At 38.2% G+C, this 22,500-nt stretch overlaps 2 protein-coding genes across 2 annotated transcripts in view; both read right to left on the bottom strand.

Moving 5' to 3' along the window:
• The window catches only part of LOC113808061 (alpha-2-macroglobulin-like protein 1), a 33,455-nt gene that overhangs the window by 6,729 nt on the left and 4,226 nt on the right, over window positions 1–22,500 (bottom strand). Inside the window, exons 3-25 of the mRNA XM_070115515.1 lie at window positions 18,214–18,259; window positions 17,264–17,395; window positions 16,553–16,750; window positions 15,679–15,888; window positions 14,975–15,126; window positions 14,330–14,685; window positions 13,299–13,453; window positions 12,025–12,133; window positions 11,080–11,301; window positions 10,083–10,235; window positions 9,578–9,799; window positions 8,777–8,956; window positions 8,150–8,327; window positions 7,548–7,718; window positions 7,367–7,452; window positions 7,129–7,189; window positions 6,977–6,994; window positions 4,800–4,995; window positions 4,300–4,528; window positions 3,061–3,260; window positions 2,745–2,824; window positions 2,282–2,388; window positions 288–438 (exon numbers count right to left, since the gene is read on the bottom strand). Coding sequence (XP_069971616.1) covers window positions 288–438; window positions 2,282–2,388; window positions 2,745–2,824; window positions 3,061–3,260; window positions 4,300–4,528; window positions 4,800–4,995; window positions 6,977–6,994; window positions 7,129–7,189; window positions 7,367–7,452; window positions 7,548–7,718; window positions 8,150–8,327; window positions 8,777–8,956; window positions 9,578–9,799; window positions 10,083–10,235; window positions 11,080–11,301; window positions 12,025–12,133; window positions 13,299–13,453; window positions 14,330–14,685; window positions 14,975–15,126; window positions 15,679–15,888; window positions 16,553–16,750; window positions 17,264–17,395; window positions 18,214–18,259 — 3,612 coding nt within the window. The remainder of the gene's footprint in view (window positions 1–287; window positions 439–2,281; window positions 2,389–2,744; window positions 2,825–3,060; window positions 3,261–4,299; window positions 4,529–4,799; window positions 4,996–6,976; window positions 6,995–7,128; window positions 7,190–7,366; window positions 7,453–7,547; window positions 7,719–8,149; window positions 8,328–8,776; window positions 8,957–9,577; window positions 9,800–10,082; window positions 10,236–11,079; window positions 11,302–12,024; window positions 12,134–13,298; window positions 13,454–14,329; window positions 14,686–14,974; window positions 15,127–15,678; window positions 15,889–16,552; window positions 16,751–17,263; window positions 17,396–18,213; window positions 18,260–22,500) is intronic.
• LOC113808055 (prostatic spermine-binding protein-like) overlaps window positions 22,340–22,500 on the bottom strand; it is a 1,653-nt gene continuing 1,492 nt past the window's right edge. Inside the window, exon 2 of the mRNA XM_070115516.1 lies at window positions 22,340–22,500. This exon is cut by the window's right edge and continues 938 nt beyond it. The gene's annotated coding sequence lies outside the window, so the exon portion shown is untranslated.

Here is a 22,500-nt window from a genome sequence, read left to right as displayed (position 1 = left end):
TCGTTTCGGAAGGGTTTGCATTTTGAGTTTTGAATTGGTCTCGTTCTGATTCATGTCTGGAATTGTTGTTTCGAAAGTCATATGGATTCATTTGTTTCCTATAAGGGCTAGAATACGCCTTGCAATATTCAAATAAGCCACAAATACCCAAAAGTAGTTGGAAAATCAGGGATACCAAGTTTCATTGTGTAACAATTATATTTTAAAATGTATCGATGCTGGTGTCAGAATGTTCAGCATGATTTCCTAATGATATTTTCCAGTGTAGTTGAACAGAAAATACTAACCTGTGATCATAAAACTGGTGGCCTGATCGACGATGTCAGAGTCACCTTGGCCAATAGAGTCGAGGTACTTAACCACATAAATGTTGGGTACGAAGTTGATCATATTTTGCTCTCCACATCCATAGGGCATTCTCACCAAGTTCCCTAAATTCTGGAATGAGGAAGAGAGAAGAGCAAATATTACTTAGAGAAGATAATACTAATGATAACAATTATCCTCCAGGTATATCCTAAAAAATTCAGAAAACTAACGGTCCAGAAATGAAGGACAGAGTTTGATTGGCTTCTTTGAAAGATGCGCTTCGTTGAACGTGAACCAGGGGGTGCCAGTTTAATGCAGTGTTTTGAGGTTTAGTCGAAAACAGAATAGGATCCCCTGAGAGATGCGAAACGAAAGAAAAAAGTAACAGGACTCGTGTGGGAAATGGAAATGAGTTACAAAACTTAATTTCAAAAGTGCATAAAATTTTTCAGTGTCTTTGTAAGAGGACATCAAATACATGTTCATTCGATATGGGTAAAATTTGAAATCAATCATGACAGTCGCCGGAACGACATGGCAAGAAATTTCAACGATACCGAATATGTTTATTAACCGGTAGAATGAATGTCTACAAAATTATTCTGAACCTCTATTATACCTTACAAGATCAAAAATCTAAAAAAATAGACTTTATGATCTAAATTGTTTATATCATCTAATCAATAAGACAAGTAAATATCTTCGAGTTCACTCACGGTGGATATTTTGTCGCAAAAAAAATGTTTTGACTGAATCTGAAAAATATTTGTGAAAATTTCCACAACCTTGCGAGTAGGCAGTACTTTTTCAATTATATTTGAATCTTCTACAATATTTTGCTTGTAGTTAAATGTCATACCTGCATATGAAGTACTTTAATGGTTTTCTATTGATGTTTCTTTTGCGAAATCAAGAAAAATAACCTCAAAAATGCGTACGTCATTGCAAACTTCCATGATAACCGTGTTTTGTAGCGACCAAGATACATCAAACGTGGATCAAAGTGTTTGGAGTTTCGGAATGCTACAAAATAGGCCTATGAATGTCTCTCTCTCTCTCTCTCTCTCTCTCTCTCTCTCTCTCTCTCTCTCTATCTCTCTCTCTCTCTCACTCTCTCTCTCTTTCTATCACACACACACACACACACACACACACACACACACACACACACACACACACACACACACACACACACACACACATTCTCATTCTCTCTCCTTCTCTCGCTATCACTACCAATCATTCACCCCCCCTCACTCTCTCTCACTCACTCCCAATCTCATACTTACTATCACTCACTTTCCCTCTCTCTTTCTTCCTCTCACTTTCACTCACTCTCACTCCTATTCTCACTATTACTCACTCTCGCTCTCATTCACTCCGACTCCCACTAACTCACTCTCGCTTCCACTCCCTCTGCCACCCTCCCTACTATCACCAATTCTCTGTCTCACTCACTCCCACTCTCATTCTCTCTCTCTCTCTCTCTCTCTCTATCTATCTATCTATCTATCTATCTATCTCTGTCTTTATTTTTATCTATCTATCTATTTTCTCTCTCTCTCTCTCTCTCTCTCTCTCTCTCTCTCTCTCTCTCTCTCTCTCTCTCTCTCTCTCTCTCTCTCTCTCTCTCTCTCTCTCTCTCTCTCTCTCTCTCTCTCTCTCTCTCTCTGTCTCTATCTATTTCTCTCTCTATCTATCTATCTATCTCTATCTTTATTTTTACCTATCTATTTTCTCTCTCTCTCTCTCTCTCTCTCTCTCTCTCTCTCTCTCTCTCTCTCTCTCTCTCTCTCTCTCTCTCTCTCTCTCTCTCTATCTATCTATCTCTATCTTTATTTTTACCTATCTATTTTCTCTCTCTCTCTCTGTCTCTCTGTCTGTCTGTCTGTCTGTCTCTCTCCCTCTCTCCCTCTCTCCCTCTCTCCCTCTCTCCCTCTCTCCCTCTCTCCTCCCAGCCTCCGCCTCGCACCTCGATGGAAGGCCCCAGGAGATCCGCCGAGGCCGACACGAACACCCGCTCGGATCCCTCGACGATTCCCGAGGGCGTCGCCAGGGACCAGGTCTCGTTATCGCCATCTGAAGGTGGTTTGTTTTTTAATTATTAGTTTTCTTAAACCAATTTACGGTTATGTTTTTCGGGATTTTTTTTTTTTGTGTGGGTTTGGTGGATTTTAAAGCTTATAGTGTTACGGATCTATTCATTCGTGTCTGAGGACTAATTGGAAGTAGTATGAGAATATGTAATTACTGTTATTTGCATCACTAACTTCACAATTACCTCTTCCTGAAATTATTAACCATTGCATATCCCTTTTTTCACTAGGACACCGTATTTGTCAATATTTTTAAATCTATACACCACACTCTATATCCAAAATATCATCACAATCACCATATTCGTCTTTATTCTTATTGAGTTTCCTTTCTCTTACCTCCACACAGGAAGACGCCGTGCACTATCTCTCTTTGCACGCCTTCGAACACCACCCTCAGCGGCTTTATCATGACGTCACTAGTGGGAGTTGGAAATTTGATCTTTATCATCACACCTAGTTTCTTCTTTCTTTATAATTATCTTCATTACTTCTATTATCATTATTTTATCATTATCATTAGCTAAAAAAAGAATTATTATGATTTAAAAAAAAACTATTCACAATACAGTAGAAAAAGCGAGGAAAAATTGCGAATATTTCCAATCACAAAAGGAATAAAATAAAAGAAAAGAAAATATGGGAAAAAAGTCACCTCTTCGTGGGCAGGTCGTCCCCGGCGTCGCAGCCTTCGTCGGCGCTCGTGACGGAGGCGCTGAAGGTGAGGCCGACGTCCCCGGCCTCCTGCGGAACCACGACGAACTCGGCCACGCGCATGCTGTGGGCGGGGACGCACACGCTGTGGGCGTATTCCTCGGCCGTGAACGTCGCGTTGGGGCTCAGGGTGACGCTTACCTGGTGGGCGTAAAAATGATAATAATAATCAATATCTTTATTATTATTACTAGCATTATTATCATCATGATTATCATAATGAAAAATATTCGTTATCATAATTCCATTGACCATACTACTACGATACCAACAACTATTGCTACTCCTATCCCTACCACTATTGATAATAACATTTATATTAGAAATAATAATGATAATAATAATAATAATAATAATAGATTCTTTAAATGTTTCAGAAAAAATCCACCTGTTTACAGGTGGGCTTACAACGGTCACCTCTACTGGTCACGGCGCATCACCTCGCCTTCATAAACATGTGGAGAGGGTGGCGTCATGGCAACATGATGCGTATGTCATGGCCAGTCTTAACTGAGCCACAGAAGGTCAAGTATGCCTATAGCGCCTGGTGCTCGGTCATGCAGTGTGAACGTGTGGGTGTGTGACTGAAGATGAGATTAATTGGCTCGTCATGCATGCTTGGTCGGGTTCGGTCGGGCAAGGACATCTGATGCTCAAGATTTTTGTTTCTTTCTTTTCAAGAGCTAAAGAGTGCCAGTAAGATGACTGTGAGCAGAAGGCTCTCAATGAAGGGGAATGTGAGAGTTTAGATGGCTGGTTAATTTTTAATCATCATGTCAGACACCGTAATAAAAATCCTAGTCATCATTTCCTGTTGCATTCTTGATCTAAAGTCTGGCATCTCTCCCTTATCCCTTTCCCGTTCCCAGAGGTTTGAAAGATTTAGTTTTAATTCCGTTTGTTACAATGGATATTCTTTGCCGAGACACACTGTCTGTTTTATTTAGCTTCCCAATTCCCCATGCGTGCAAGGGATGGCCGTTGTTGCCATCCACTGGCCACGCGCGCGGTTGAACACAGCAAGATTGCTAGACCAACACACATGATTCAAGAAAATCATAATAATAACGTATTTCCACTTTGTTAATCACTCGGCTCCATCTACACGCGCAGTGGAGAGGGCGAGTACCAGCGCCACGCCCCTGGGCCCGTGAGACTCCCGGGCAAAGCGAACCCTCACCGGCAGCGTCTGGTCCAGGTAGTTGAAGACGGAGACGCGCAGCGGCACTCGCTCCTGGCGGCGGACGGACGGCGGCGTCGTCAGGTCAAGGAAGAAGGGCGTGAAGACGGTGAGCGTGGTGGGCGGGGAGAGGCCGAGACCGAGCTCGGGGTTGACGCACACCGCCTCGCCCACCCACTCCGTCACCGTGTCCGGAACCCGGGCGGAGAACGACGTCGACCCCGCGTCTCTGCGGGCGGGCGGTTCAACGTGTGTTTCAGGGTTATACACACTCGTTCTCTCTATTTTATTATTATTTTTAATAAGTAATGAGAACTGCCAATTCTATAAGTACAGCAGTGATTTTTATGTGCATCTGACAAAATTAATTTCATTAGAAAAATATTCTTTTTCGATTATTGATCACTTTAGGGTTCCATAAGAGGTGAGAGGGTGATTAGGGAAAACGCGGAAACAGGAACAAAAGCAAACCAGGCATCGCGATTCTTCCAACAGCCTACCCGATCTCGTAGATGTCCCAGAGCCACGTCTCAGGGAAGTAAGCCCTAGGTTCTTTTTGTTCTTCCGCTTCCTTTATTTCATCACCTGCCCCGCTGTCATCTTCTTCTATATCACCATCTGCATTTTCTGGGATTCCTATCTCACCAGGCGGTCCCTCAGGCGGTCCGGCTGCATAGACTGCACCTCCGCCATACACTAGAAGCAGCGAGTGTAGATGACTTTTAAGAATTGCTGTTCATTATCTACATTATGAGCACAAGAAATCATACACGTACACGGACATGCACGCACACTCAAAAACTCACACTCATTCACGCACACGAATACACCCAAAAGATGCAGGGAATAAAGAAGATATAATGAAAGGATCAACGTCTTACCAGAGTTTGTTATTTTTTTCTACTTATTATATACACATATTTTTTTAAAATCTTACATTTCTATATTTTCTCACATCTCTTTTTATTGGGGGGGGGCAAACCCTACTTCCCTTTACTACAATAGTGTGTTCAACTCAGCTTAAACTTTGAAGTACTCCAATTCTGTCTTTTATTGCTATTAGCTTACACTTACTACTTTATATTTTTTTCCTGATAGAGATTTGGCTAATCGGAGTGCTTCAGAATTCTGGGTGAGTTGCCAGTTTTCCTTTTCAGGAGATTGGACAGAGCAAGTCACGCCCCGTACACGCAATACAAACAAAGAGGTTGAGCATGAACAACAATGTGTACAGTCCATACTTACCACAACAAAATCAAATCGTATTACTATTATGATGAAATCAATTAATTATATGCATTTTAAACCATGAATATGTAAGTGATTGATATGAATATATCGGTGATAAAGATAAACCCTAATTATGATAAAGATTATGAAGAGGATACTAATGATACGATAGCAATAATATGTCAATGAACAGTTTTATAGCAGGTATTACTGATATAATAATAATAATAATAATAATGATAATAACAATAGCAATGATAGGCATAATATTCATGAAGCTTATCCTGCTGATAATGAGGATAATCAAAATACTTTTATTAATTATACTATATCAAGAGAGAATTTGATAACAATAGCGTTGAAGATGATAATGTGGATTCAAATGACTTTTTGGACAGTGCTAAGGACTGAAGTGATACAGAGGAAGCAGATATGATCATAATAACGATGAGAATTATGGTAACAAAAAAACACATGTAACTATCATTAGAATTATCATTTTTAATCATTTTATTATTATTATTATCATTATAATCACTGTTATCATTTTTGTTATTATTATAGGAGTAGTTGTATCAATGACAATTTGATTGAATCTAATCAATCAAATTAATGATAATGATACTGATAATAACGACAATAATAATAGTAAGATTAATAATGACAATGAAAATCATAATGATAATGATATTGATATTAATAATAAGAACAATACTAGAAATGATAACACTTGATAACGATAAAGATAATTTTGATAAGCATGATGATGATAACAATTATTATAATGAAAATAATCATAATAACAATAAAAATGATGATGGTGATGATGATAACAATATTTAAAATAATAATAAATGTTTAAATACATATATTTATGTGTATGTATTTATTATCTCTCAAAATCTCTTTAGGTCTCCGCCTCTGTCTTTATATGTCACTCGTCTTCATCTCTCCTTATCTATCCCTTTGTATCTCTATCTGTATTTTTTTTTTCTCTCTCTCTCTCTTTAATCTCTGACTCTGCTTTTATCTCAGTGTATGTATCCATTTGTATCTCCCCGATTTTTTCTGTCTGTCTCTATCTTTGCCCCTCATCCTCTGACTCTTTATTTCTGTCTCGCATTCTCTCTCTCTCTATCTCTCTATCTATCTATCTCTCTCCTTCTCTCTCTCTTTCTCTCTCTCTCTCTCTCTCTCTCTCTCTCTCTCTCTCTCTCTCTCTCTCTCTCTCTCTCTCTCTCTCTCTCTCTTTTTTTTTTTTTTTTTTTTTGGGGGGGGGGCATGCGAATGCATTTTAATCTATAGTTCATTTATTAAGGATGTAAGTGTTATTTTATTATTATCTAGATCGAAACATACCCCTTATTACAATTTAAAATCTGATAGCACTCGTCCCTCAACCGAATCACTATAGAATTAGAACTAAATCGGTAAAATCAATACTTACTATCAAATCCACCGAAATCTGTAAAATAAGAGAAGTAATGTTAATTTTTTGCCTTTTTTGTGTAACGCGTCAAGAAAGCACGATTTGGAGCAAGTAGATTTCGATGCGAATTTATCATATTTTGCAGATACAAACTTTAAAAAAAAAATTACCTGGTACTTCGCAGGGTCGTGTTTCAATTGTCAAATCAGAAACCACCAGTAGGGTTGCATCCTGCTCATAAACAAAACATATTTATATATTTTTTTCCCTTTATAACGTGATTTGAGTATTCGCACAGCTTGTTGCAGTGTAATATTTGTCAATGTGAAGATGAACACCCACCTGAAACAATCAGATATACAAATCTCTAACATGTATATTACGGTTTTAAACTCACAGATTACTCACATTGAAAGCTGACAAGGCATCTATGTACGAGGTTGTATACGGCATCCAGTAGTAACTACGTTTGGCTATTTCTCCTATCTCTACGACTGGAAGGGGAAAGAATTACATTACATCCGATTCTTTAAAGCCACGGCAACCTTTCTCAACAAACAATCTACAACAAACGAAAAAGTGAACTCACCATCTTCATTGAATGGTGGACTGGTATCTCCTGAGCAATAACCATAATTATCAATTTGGCTGCCCAACCACTTGTCCGGTTCGGTTGCCGTTAAAAGCTGGAACACGGCGGCGGTTGACAGGCTGCCCGTTTTCCCTCTGGACAGGATTTCGACACTCCTGTCAACGACACCTGAAAGTGGGAACAAACGGCGTTCATAGAGAGGGGGTTGGCATGTGCTTCCTTTGCCGTAATGCGAAAGCTTTTGCGATGGCTAAGTGGTATGTAAATATATAGTATTTCGATTATGTTTCGCACATATCTGCACATATATCTTTATCGACACATAACTTCATATACTTATCTACTGGTTACTATCATGCAATATCATTTATCGCAAGCTTCATCACGAATACTTCTTACATTCAAAAAATCCTTTCATATTCGGGTGAACTGCTACCTCCAACTTTTTATTTTTTTTCCTTTCTCTCTCTCTCTCTCTCTCTCTCTCTCTCTCTCTCTCTCTCTCTCTCTCTCTCTCTCTGTCTCTCTCTCTCTCTCTCTCTCTCTCTCTCTCTCGCTTCCTTTCCCTTTCTCTCTCGCTTCCTCTCTCTCTCGTTTACCCAGCGAGCAGATGGAGTTCGGCGACGCTGTGATAGTGATCTGAACGTTGTCTTTGGGCGCCGCGGGGCCAGCGGGGGCCCATGCCAGGCTGGCGACGGTGGGCAGACAGGCGCCGACCTCCACGGTGCCAGAGCCTGCGATCACCTCGCCGGACGCGGTGGAATACCAGACCAAAACCTGAAGTGCAGTTTCAGACGGTTGGGAATTATGTGGGTTACTGTTTGTATAAATGTGTATATACTTATGTCTATACATATACACACACACATATATATATTTATATTTATATATATATATATATATATATATATATATATATATATATATATATGTCGGAGAGGTTATATATTCATGTGTGTGTGTGCGTGTGTGTGTGTGTGTGTGTGTGTGTGTGTGTGTGTGTGTGTGTGTGTGTGTGTGTGTGTGTGTGTGTGTGTGTGTGTGTGTGTGTGTGTGTGTGTGTGTGTGTGTACAGTACTTTTGCATGTATAAGTATGTATATGTATATGTATATATGTGTGATTGTATCTCTGTATGCCCTAAGATTAGAAAACTATGAAAAAACATCGTAAATAAATGAGAATAAAGTCTACATCTGACATACCCGGATATAAAAAAAGACTCACATTGACAGAGGGCGACGCATAGTAAGGGAGTTCCAGCTGGACAGAGAAGGATCCCCTGACAAATCCTTCGTCGAGATCCTTCACTGGTTCCAGGAGCGCGTCTTCATCCAGAGGCAAGTCCGAAGCCACTAGATCTTGGACGAAGGAATCAACAAGTATCACCTGGCTCCTTGATATCACCTGGAAAGATTGGTTTGGGGGATGTTCTCTTTGTTCTATTTGTTATTCGTGCAGTTTTTATCACGCTCAACAAGCACCATTTACTCTCACACAATACACATCTGACGGAAAGAAAAATGTTATGACGTCTCTACCGAATCGGTGGCGCCACTGGATCTGTTTCAGAATTCGTTCTAGCAGACGACGTTTTATGTATAGAATGGGCAATTTCAAAAGGTAACAAAGAACAAATCAATAGTTTTTTATGCGACACTTATTTCTTAGTAAGTCTGAGGACCTAAAAGAACAAATTCATCTCAAATTTCACAACCTTTATTTACATAGTGGTTATTCTTTGACTATACTCTATCTGCTCAATATCAGAAGAAAAATTTAAACTGGCAACGTATCCCGATGTCTGGATTACTCCGATTTGGCAGGACGCTTTTTTCAATCGGTTGACAGTTAATATACGTGTTTACGGGTCTTGATTTTCGCATATACAATATTCATTATTATTTTAATGGAACTTTGCAAACTTCATCACTTTATTTTCATTTCTCTAATGGGACTCATTCTCGGACTGAGTTGCCAGTTTGTCTCCTTCCTGCAACTGGACGGAGTGTAGATAAGAACCCTTACCTGCAGTCTCATCAGAGCCTGGTTGATGTTGTTGGCCACGAAGAGCACCGGCAGAGACAGGCTAATGTCCCCTCCAGGAGTGCAGTCGACAGCGTCCGTCGGGATGACAAGAGAGAGACTGGAGTTCGACTCAGAGTAGTAGACATCGAAGTAGAAGTAGTCCTTCGACGGGTAAAGGTTGCCAAGGTTTCCTTCCTGTTTGTCTTCGTTCGCCAGAGTTACCTGTTCGAGTGCGAAGATGACGTCATTATTTGCACTCAGTTTGCCTGGCATCTTACCTATTCGTCGTCAAGCGTACAGTAAACTATGGATTGGAAATGTCTAAATTATCATTACTTTATAGACGCAATGAAAAGCTTTATGTCGATAATTATCGACATTTGATAATAATGTCGTTATGATATATGATAAATATGGTAGTAATGATAAAAATGATAAAAATGGTAGTAATGATAAAACTAATAATGATAATCATGATGATGACAATAATGATAATGATAATAACCTTGAGATTGCCGTAAGGTTTCACGAGGTGGGGAGGCACGACCACCGAGAAGACACCGTGCTCGTCAGTCACGAAGTCTTTACACGTGGTTTCGACACAGGCTGTTACCTCGACGTCTGGGGCTCCTGATTGGTCTGGGAACCTCGCCTGAATCTGTTGTGATTCCATATTTGTTATTATGTGATGACGGTGATAGTAGTATAATGTGAAAAAGTAATAATGATAATATAATGATTATAATAATAATAGTCATAATGATAATGATTACGATAATAATAATGATGATAATAATAATGACAATTTTAATAATAATGATAATAACAATAATAATGATAATAATAATAATGATAATATTGATGTAAATGATGATATTAGATGCAATGATGATAATAATAATGACAGAGGTGAATGCATCAACACATAAGTATATATATATATACACACATATACATTTATATGTGTATATAGATATATAAATATATATACATGTATATATCTATATCTATTTTATATATATGTATGTGTATTATATATATATATATATATATATATATATATATATATATATATATATAAACATACACATATGCATACATATATATATATATATACATATATATATTCATACATATACACTAATATATATATACATATATATACACTAATATATATATATATATATATATATATATATATATATATATATATATATATATATTTGTGTGTGTGTGTGTGTATACTCATACATATATACATATATAAACTTAATTAGACGTGTGATATATATGTATATATATATATATATATATATATATATATATATATATATATATATATATATATATATATATGTATATATGTATAGGTGTGTGTGTGTGTGTACACGTAAACATTGACAAGTACTATATGCATATACACATTCACACGCAAATCATTTCTACAAACAGATCCACGCGAGAGAGCGAGCGCAAGCGAGAGCGCAACCGCCAGGGCCAACCTGCATCTCGAGGGGCAAGCCCGGCTTGGCATCCTTCCCTCGGCTAATCCACGCGAAGGAGAGGCGTTGGGAGGCCAGCTCGAGGGTCGCGGCGCCTGAGGCCATGTGTCCGGTGCCTTCCTCGGTGATGTCAGCTGTCAGGGCAAGAACCCCTATGAAGCCGTAACCCACCGTGTCGATGAGGCCGGTGTCCACCTCGACGTCCGTGCAACCGCTGAAGGTCTGCGGGCGGAGGAGGAGCTCTCTGAAGGGGCGGTCGAGGGGGAGCAGGAAAGGCGGGGAGAGCAAGGGCGAGGCGGGGGATAAACAGCCTAAATACAAGGATACTGACAGATCGGTCATGAGAAGTAGGTACGTACCGAATGATACTGATAGATAAAATATGTTGATACTGATAAATAGGGAAATGACATAAGCCATCTGATATTGATAGACTGACAGACATGCCTTTATATTAAGAGACTTGGATAATTGCATTGATAATAAAGCATAAGATTACCTACTCACACTTATCCTGATAGATACCAATAAATAAATAACCTAAATCAAATAAATGTAAATACCCAATTTCTCTTGTAAATAGACAAACAACTCCCGGTTCATTCTTAGGAAGAGAATGAAAAGAGAGAAAAAAAAGGGATGAAGAAATAAAGTAGATCATAGATAATTCCTTAGCAAGCAGATAAAATGATAGGCAAGCATAAAAAACATACAAGATCAAATCATTTTTAACTCTTTCTAATTGCATGAAAGAATGCAATCTTCTAGATTCATTCAATAGTAATACAAAACTGTAAAAAGAAAAAAAATGATATGGACTATACACTTCCTTCCGCAGTATGGAACCAGTTACCAAGGACTGAAGTTGGTCAGAGTTGTGATCTCCATTATAATCAATGTTATCGTCATTACCAATATCAGAAGCAATAACCATAGACTATGTACCGGGATTGGGATGGTAAGAACGTCGTCCTTTGTATCTTCGAAATAATAGTACCTGTTCTTCTTCACAAAGAGACTGCCGCTGCCTGTTACGGGTTGCCCATACGTGTAACTGTAAAAAGAAAGATCTTGTAATATTCGCAACAATAATATATGTTGTGTGTGAAAAACAAAAAGATCGATCCAGTAATATGAGCTTAGGATACGAAGAGGGTTGTTCTTGCACACAGTATGTAAAAAAGACACATGCAGTATATAGCAAGTGGTAAAATTGCGATAAAGTTCTCGTAACAGGAGAGCTTTATAGAAGAGCTAACAAGGGCTTGGTGCGTGTTGTAATGAACTGAGATTCCCCTACGTGTAAATGTATGGGGAAGATATATATAATTGGAATTCTATATGGCATTCTATATGTATTGTTTTACTTGTAGAGTAAAAGCAAGAAAATTTTGTAGCATCAGCATTATATTTGAAAAGATCGTTTCGAAATAAGCTCATGCATAATGAGTCCCGTAACGAATAGTTATGATAATAATCATAATAGAAATCATAATTATGATGAAAATTGTAATAACACTCATGATGACAAAAATAATAGTAATGATAATGATGTTCATAGTAATGATAATGATAATGATAATAATGATATTAATAATATTATCATTAATATGATTTTGATCTTTATCATCGTTACCATCATTATTACTACTACTATAATTATTATCATTATCATCAATAGTATGATAATTATTATTATCACTGATAAGATTATTATTACTATTACTATTATGATAACTATCAATATTATCAGCATTGTTGTATGGAATCATTATTATTATTAGTAGTAGTAGTAGTGATTATAGGAATGAAAATCATGTCATAACCATGATAATAATAATAACTGGAATAGTAATAGTAATGGTAAAAACAATATCAATATAATAATGCTATAAAAAAAATAAAACATTATGATAATGATATTAATATCAGTAATAATAACAATGATAATAGTGGTAGTTGTACTATTAGTGGCACTAGCAATAGTAATAGTAGCAGTAGTAGTAGAAGTGGTAGTTGTAGTAGAAGCAGTAGTAGTAATAGCAATAGCAGTGATATAAGGATGATAAAAATAACAATAACAATAATTATAACACTATTAATGATTATTAGTATCATTATTATCAATACTATTGTTATGAATATCATAATAATGATATTATTATATAACAATGATAATAACAACACCAACAACAACAACAACAACACACTCCACTTACTCAGCACAGACTTCGACCGTGATCAGGGTCTGGGAGACAAGCGTGTAAGGTGGAAGGTTGAGAGTGACCTCGAATCTCGGTAATACGTATGGCTCGACCTTGAAGTCCTGGGCTGTAACACGTCCTCCAGTTCTCACGTGGATTGTGTACGCTCCCTGGGGATGTGTAAACAGAGGAAAAGATTTTTGAAAACGTACATGATTGGTGATGGATGGAATCATGTTTGGTTGATGAAATGATGCACGAAATGATGTATGATTGATATAAAAGATAAAGAAGTGAAGCGTATGAAAGGACGTATGTTTGATGAAAATATGTATAGGATGTATTACTGCTAATAAAAAATGTATGATTGATGAAAAGACATTTGAAAAGATGTTTGATTAAAAATATATGACAGTGAAGATGTTTGATTGAGAAGAGATGACTGATTGAAAGGTTTATGGCCGAGAAAAGATGTTTATTGATGAGATGTATGATTCGTGAATAAATAACTAAAGATATTTATGACTGTTGAAAAAAATATGAGTCATGAAAAGATACTTAAAAATGTGTATGACTGAGTTGAAGAAAGCCTAAAACCCGCCTGATAAATGAGAACAAGATTGTCGTGAAATCTGAATGCTTATAGATATTTGGGTATAATATATGAAAGTTGCAAATGCATAATTTTCAGTATTGTAACTATGATGCGATAACTAGTTTCTCAAAGCGTTTGCTTCCCAGCATACTCTGGGTTTCCTGTACTGGGATAGGGCGTGCCGGAGTCCCTTGCACTGGGAAAGACCAAAGCCGGGCAGCCAGAACTGGGATAGGCAGAAACAGGGTATTCTATACTGGGACTGGGTATCAAACGCTTTGATTGGTCCTTTGTATAACTGATGAAATAGTGTATGAAGAGCTGAATGGTTGATGAAAATATGCATTCATAGCAAAATCCCTCCCTGAAAAGGACTCGACCCTCCGCCGCTCCATGCATGACGGAATGAGCAGAGCTGAAGCCCCTGAACCCCGCGCCCCATAAGACTGACCTCCTGCACGTGCTCGGCCAGCGGGAACTCGAGCTGCACGAGGCCGCGGCTGTTGCTGACGTTGAGCCACTGCACCAGCCGCGTCTCCGTCGGCGAGGTTACCCACACCTCGTCCAGGTCCTCGTAGGAGATGGCGGCCCTCTCGCCCTCGACGCTCAGCACGCGGAACTTCACCGACTGCCCCTCCTCGTACAGGTACTTGTCCGTCTGCACGAAAGTCCTGCCGACGGAGACGAGGCTGATCCTCAGCTCCTTAGACACGAGGACCTCGCCGATGCCCCCCTCGATGAGAAGGGCGGCTGAGGTGTCGCCGCCGTCAGGCACGGGGAAGTCCACACACACGCGATTGGTCGACACTGAGGTGAGAATAGAAAAGGTGAAATGATGATGTGGATCAGATGTTGATAGATGTGTTTATGCTTGAATATTAAGTCTATGTATTTGTGATAAAACAATTGCGTGTGTGTGTTTGTCCATGTGCTTCCTGTTTGTATGTGTGTGTGCGTTTGTATCCGTGTCAATGTGCTTATCTTGTGTGTGTGTGTGTGTGTGTGTGTGTGTGTGTGTGTGTGTGTGTGTGTGTGTGTGTGTGTGTGTGTGTGTGTGTGTGTGTGTGTGTACTAGCGTGCAACCAGAGCAACGAACCTGTCTCAACAACCGTGACGTGAACCTCGTCCTTCTCGACCATCATCGTCAAGGTGAGGTTGACCGAGATAGGCGGGTCGTCCTCGAGGAAGACACACACGGTCGACTGGCCTCCCCGCACGAACACCTTGGGCACCGTGATCAAGTACGAGCTGGAGGGGAGAAGGGAGAAGGGACCATCCGGTTGGTTAGGGCGTGGAATACGTATTGGCACGCATACATACACATCCATGCTGTTGGATGCATGCGCAGACACAAACACACGCATACGTCGGCAAGCATACACATACACATACATACAAACCAGCACTCTTTCTTTATATAGTTCATATAGCACGAATCTGATTTATTATTATTATTATTATTATTATCACTTCATATATTGTTATAAAGGAAAGGAAAAGATTCAGTGGATGAAAGGAGAGGAGAACGCTAATAGCGAACAAAAGGAGAGCAATAAGAACAAGGAAGAAACAGAAGGACTAGAAAAGAACAAGAGAAAGAACTCAAGACGAAGAAGGAAAGCAAGAAGGTAATACGAAAGAGACAAAGAACACCTGCAATGTAAAGTATGAAAAAAAGCAAGACTAACAGAGAGAGAAGAAAAAGGTAAGAAAAAAATAACGAACAGGAACCGGAAAGGTGAAGAGAACCGCAACAGAGAGCCAGAGCCAAGAACAGGCACGCCCCCCCCCCCCACTCACTCCGAGCAATCCCATCCGACGGGACAGCACTCCCTGGCGGAGGCGATCGGCCTGCAGGCGGGACTGGGCGGCGACCTGCAAACCTCCGGCTCCTCGCACTCTATCACGGGGACCGGGTCGCCCTCGCTGCAGCGGCAGGTCTGGCAGAAGTCCTTCGTCTGCCACGACTCCCCGACGCCGTAGTAGCGACCGTCAACCTGGCAGGTCGTGCTGCGCGGGAGGGAAAGGAGAGACATGTAGATATGTATACGTGCGTACATATGCGTCTGTGTGTATGTATGTATAGCATGCTATATATGCTATAAATCCAAGCCAAGCTCCCACCGTAACAGCCGCCTCCGCTATGATGGGTCAAATAAAGAGGAACCGTCGCTAGGATCCTAGGTCACTCACTTTCTGCACCCCCCCCCCCCTCCCCCCAACGACATGTCAACTCGGGAACCCTCCGGCACTGACCAGTCTCGCCCTATCGCTCTTTCTTTCCCCCATCTCCTCCCTCTCTCCCTTTCCTTTACTCTTTCTCCCCCTCCCTCGTTCCTTCTCCCTCCCATAAGCCCATTGTCCCTCCCTCCCATACCCTCCTTCCCCTCCTCTCCATCTCTCCTATCCCGTCTTCTCTCCCTCCCCTTCCCTCTATACCTTTTCCTCCCCTAAAGTTTCTTCCTTCCTTCCTCCTCCCTCCCTCCCATACCCCTTCCCTCCCCTCCCCTTCCTTCCCTCCCCTTTCCTCTATACCTTTTCCTCCCCTAAAGTTCCTTCCTCCTCCTTCTTTCGCATACCCACTATTCCTCCTTCTCCCCCTCCCCTTCCTTCCCTCCCCTTCCCTCTCACCTGCTACAGCGGTAGTCCGGGCAGCATTCCCCGTCCCTCTCACCTGCCACAGCGGTAGTCCGGGCAGCATTCCCCGACCCTCTCCACTTCTTCGCAATCCCTGTGCGGCGCCGGGATGCAATGTCGCTTGTAGCAGCTCGCTTCGGCTCCGTCGCTGGTGTACTGGCAGTAGCATCTCTCGCAGGCGTTGTCCCAGGTGTCGCCGATCTGGTATACTTCTCCCGTTTCGAGAACGCACTCTCTGCAAGATTCGTGTGCGTTTGCCTTGTTGCTCTCTGTGGTTTTATTTCCATCACGATTGATGTATTGCTGTTGTCAATATCATTTAATTATTTATTTTACTTTTTGTTCTCATTGCTATCTTTAATATTGTTATTATTATAATCTTTATTATTATTATTGTTATTATTATTATTATTGTTATTATTATTATTATTATTATAATTATTATTATTATTATTATTATTATTATTATTATTGTTATCATCATCATTATCATTATCGTTATTATTATTGCTATTATTAATATTTGCATTAGTTTTGTTATCATCTTTTGCATTATTATTGTTATTCCTATTATTTGCATTATTATAATCATTATCATCAGCATCATAATACCTATTCCTTCCATCACCATTATCATAATCACCAACATCATTACCTCCCTTATCATCACCATCACCAATACTACTCGAGGGGATGTTAAGAAGCTACGTAAAAGGAACACCAACCAAGGTCCTCATTCCGGACTCACCTCGGGCCATCGCCGCAGATCCACTGGGAGCAGCAGGCGCCAGGGACCTCAGTGCATTGGTCTACCTCTTCTGGCACGACACACAACACAGCTGCACAGAAGATGGGTGCTGATTCCTGTGCCACGTCAGCGCTGTGTGTAAGGATAATCAGTGGTTGGATTTGCATGTTTCAGCCGTGGAATAAAACATCGTTATCTGTCTAACAGTCTATCTATGAATGATAGAGTGTTAGACAGATATATAGATAGGTAGATATGTTGTTAGTTAGATATATAGATAGGTTTGCAGATCAATAGGAAGATATATAGATAGATGTGGGTGCATATATATACGCGAACTATAGAGGGAGATTTACATAACTGATAAACAGAAGGACAGACAGACTGACAGAAAGAGAGAAAGACAGAGACAGAGAGAAAAAAGACAGACAGAGAGGGAGAGAGGGAGAGAGAGATAGACAGACAAACATAAAAGAGAGAGAGAGAGGAAGAAAGAGATAGTACCATTACTAAAGGCTTTCCTGAAATAATGTGATCAGTATTTTGGTTTAAATTTATGTTTTCGATTTTTTCTCTCTTTTTACGTCATTTTTTTCCGTCGTCCTGCATACTGTATAGATAGATATAGATAGAAAGATAGATAGATAGATAGATACAGATAGATGGATAGCTAGATAGATACAAATAGGTAGGTAGGTAGGTAGACAGACAGACAGATAGACAGACAGCGAGGTAAATGGATAAATATACAAATACAGTATCCACGCACAAAAAACGCATGCACAGTCACCTGTTTGATAAGAAAAAAAAGAATAAAGGGAAAAAACAAACAAATATAATGGTCATTCAATCAATCAATAAGTGGTTCCTAGGAATTGTTATAAAAAACATTCAAATTTCACCGTCAAAATAAGTAAACAATTTAAAGGAAAAAGCTCAAGGAATCTTACCTTCCTTCCCCAGAGAACTCAGCAAAACCACCTTCGACGTCGGCCACTTAAAAGGAGGATGGAAATTCGAATTATAAATATTCAGTTGATATGAGAATATGCAATGTATATATATATATATATATATATATATATATATATATATATATATATATATATATATATATATATATATATATATGTAGTAAATTAATTTTGACTAGTACATGTAACTTAAAATAGCTTAGTATATGTATACACATATGTAGAAGACGTCTATGCGTTAGGATATATAGTACAGTATATTATATAGTACAGTATATTATATTGTACAGTTGTATAGCATCAATTCTATTGAACTCGTGTCAGAATGATTGATATAAGTGGTTTATGTTAGGGCAGCGGGATTAATTTATTTCAAAGTTTGAATTAAATGAGTTCAAGGTAAACATGTTTATATTAGTGCTTGCAATAGAAGGAAGAACATAAGTAGGTGGTTAGACATGAAATTCGGTAATTGAGGTCTGAAAGAAAATGAGAAGTCAAAAATATGAAAAAAATATTGCGTTATTTGTAAATAGGAAAGAAAGAAAGAAAGAAAGAAAAAACACTCGAATAGGCACACAGAAAGGTACATAATGATGACAAAAAGCTGGCACTCTGTAATAGAAACATGCATTACATGAACTGTGTGTACACCATCACTCATGCACGATAGCAATGATACTGATTATGTCACATTGTCACAGTTCTGGATACTGGAAGCGGATCGACATGAATTTGTGGTTCTATTATGTTATTTCAACAGTCATCGTCACTGATATTCCTACAAAAGTCAATATGTATATGCTTTTAAAAATGTAATTTCCTTGTAAACATTTCACGATGCTGAAAGAGAGAAAAAATAGTAATTTTACGTTGTGTCTATAATACCTTAAATATAAAAGGATAATGATACACTTGTCTTCCATTGTCTATTTTAATGTAGCAGGAAACTGTCACGCTGAAAACAATTGCGTCAAAGTTAGGAAAAAAATAAGGCATTCCAGTCAGCTGTCCCTCATACTTATACTTACATATGTTTGGTATTTGCTGAATTCTGAAATGGATAGATTAATATGCACACACACACACACACACACACACACACACACGCACACACACACACACACACACACACGCACACACACACACACACACACACACACACATATATATGTGTGTGTGTGTGTGTGTGTGTGTGTGTATGTATACATATATATAGATAATGATATAGATATATGAATATACATATATATATATATATATATATATATATATGTATATATAAATATATATATATATATATATATATATATATATATATATATATATATTATATATATAATATATAAAAGTATATACATATATATACATATTGATATAGATATATGTGTATTTATGTATATATATGTATGTATAATATATATATATATATATATATATATATATATATATATATATAGTATAGGCATTTAAGCCCATATACACTCAGATAGTCACAGTGGTAAGCATATATTTTGTTTCAGTTTGTGCACCTGTAAGTATTTATATATTCATTTTAATATGATAATAAACAGAAAATTTCCCCATTGTCACCGTTGTTAATAATGTCAACCCTGTCGATAGTTCACTGTCATCATATTTATGTCATCATCGTAATTATTTTCATCACTAACGTCGTTTTGCTGGTCTAATACGCATGTGTGTGTGTGTGTGTGTGTGTGTGTGTGTGTGTGTGTGTGTGTGTGTGTGTGTGTTTACACGAACATGTGTGTCTGTGTTTGCGTTTGTGCCGATATCATGTTGTCTTTTTCTTCATCCTTTATGGGCAATGTCAACCAGGAAAGTAAAACACGAAGTGCCGGCGATATTTTCATTCTCGTGCTATCACACTCCGAATCATAAAATATACAATAGTATTTCAAACTTCAAAAGGAAAGCATATGCAGAATTATGTGAACCCTCATCAGAGGATAGTAAAAACGAAAAAAAGGAAAACTAAAAAATATAAATGAGAAACTTACATCTGCATTGCGACTGTTGACCAAATACCTTATTTTGCAGTTTAAAAGGTATTTCACGGAAGAATTGGTGATTCCAAGCGTCTATTGATATTTAGAATGTATAAATGTGAAGGTTAAGTGAAATTTAACGTCGGGTTAGTGGTTCTGATCGTCTAGAGTGTGTTTAGAACCAATGAATGAGAATATAAAGTGCAAAGTGTAGTATTGGCTCCAAGGGTCTATAGTTTGTTTAAAAAGATAAATTTATAGATTACTTATGAATCATCGTTGAACTGGTGGTTCGGAGTGTGCTTACAATTTATAAATGTGATGATTAAGTAGCAATTAGCATTGAGGTCGTGGTTCAAGGTGTCTTTTATGGCTTCAGAATTTACAATTGTGAAAGAGTAATGGAAATTTAGCACTGGATAAGTTTTTTTTTTTCAAGGTCCATCGCGATAAGAAATTATAAATGTGAATATCAAGTGAATCGGTGGTTCAGTAAGTATGATGAGTTAAGAATCTATACATTTAAGGATCTATTAAAAATTCACATTGAATTCGTGGTTCAAAGCGTCAATACTGTAATCATAATCTACAAGTGCGAAGATCAGTGGAAATAAGCATCGAAATGGTGGTTCAAGGAAGTCAATCGTGTGTTCAGAATCTATAAAAGTGAAGATTAACGAAAATTAGCACTTGATTAGTGGTTCCAGGCGCATAGAGCATGTGCGAAATCTATAAATACGATGATTAAAAACTTTATTTTACTCTGCATTCGGCCGGCATTTCTTCTAAAATTACAATTCAATGAGCAGTAGGAATCCTTAATGGATTAGACTGATAAAATCGCCACATATTTCTATGTTATTGACTCTCTCCAGGTGGATTTTTTTCTTTCTTTCTTTTTAAACTATGAATTTATTTGATCATGGAAAAGCAAACCTATGATCAGGGAATATACCGTGTTTTTTAAGCTGATTAAGGCCCACCTGTCCTCTTTAGCAAAATTTGACAGCTGACTGACAGTCTAGAGAAATTCGTAAATAAAGTAACATCTGTACTGGTGTTGATTATCAGGAAATTTTTGTCTCTTTTTAATGGGTAAACAGTAATCTATATGCATTAACTATATTAATTGAATCAGACGTTTCTACCGCAGTTTTGTAATGTTTGGCGGTGTCGTGTCAGTTTTTGGTTGACTGACTTACGAGACTAACTGTTACTTACGAGGCTGATTGTTGACTGACTCACGAGGCTGATTGTTGACTAACTTACGAGGCTGATTGTTGACTGACTTACGAGGCTGATTGTTGACTGACTTACGAGGCCTATTATTGACTGTCTTGTTGATTGTTGGCTGACATAATGCTAATTGTCATATGACTTGAAGTGAGGATTGTTTGCTGCCTCACGGGACCTTTGGTTGACTTTACTGAAGGAGGTTGGTGAACTTGTGGTGTTGTCTGCTGATTGACTTATGGCGATTATTTTTCATAAACATATGTATGCATGTGAGTTTATATGTGCACATATATACACACGCACACACATGTATATATATATATATATATATATATATATATATATATATATATATATATATATATATATATATACATATATATATGTATGTATATCTGTGCGTTTATGTGTGTGTCAACAAGTTTGCGCCTGTGTATCTGTGTGTATGTACGCATACGTGTGTGTAAGTATACATGTGATATTGCAAACACTCAGTGTAAGTGTAGCTGATACTGAAGAGAGAAACGGGATCCACTATAGCAAGGACTGCTCTCAAACACGTGTGGTGTTGTGCCCTTGTCATCACACGGAAAATCAGGACGCAGGGTCATTCTCTTCATTTCGGTCTTCTATTAGCTTCTGTCTGTTTGCTTCCATGTTCTCTCTTCCCAGTTTTATTTTCCTGTCTCTTCAAATGCATGATTTTTTTTTCTTTTGATTCAAGAGGTTCTTTAATCTTCTTAAGTTGCTTATGGTTGATTTCTTTTTCTTTCGCTTCATCTATTCAATCACATCTTCTTTTATTTTCTTTATTTCGCTTTAGTTTTTTTTTTCTTTCTTTTCATATATATGTTTCCTTTTCTTCTATCCATGTCTTTATTCTCCTCTTTCACACAAGTTCTCTTTCAGTCATTGCGGTCATCTATTCCCAATTATTTCCTCCGTTCTTTTTGGAATCCTTTCGTTCATGTCTTTCATTCTTTCATACTTATCCATACCTTTGATTTTTCATTCATAT

The sequence above is a fragment of the Penaeus vannamei genome, chromosome 37, assembly GCF_042767895.1.
Source record: "Penaeus vannamei isolate JL-2024 chromosome 37, ASM4276789v1, whole genome shotgun sequence".
Taxonomy (NCBI): domain Eukaryota; kingdom Metazoa; phylum Arthropoda; class Malacostraca; order Decapoda; family Penaeidae; genus Penaeus; species Penaeus vannamei.
This window is presented reverse-complemented; position numbering and strand designations above follow the sequence as displayed.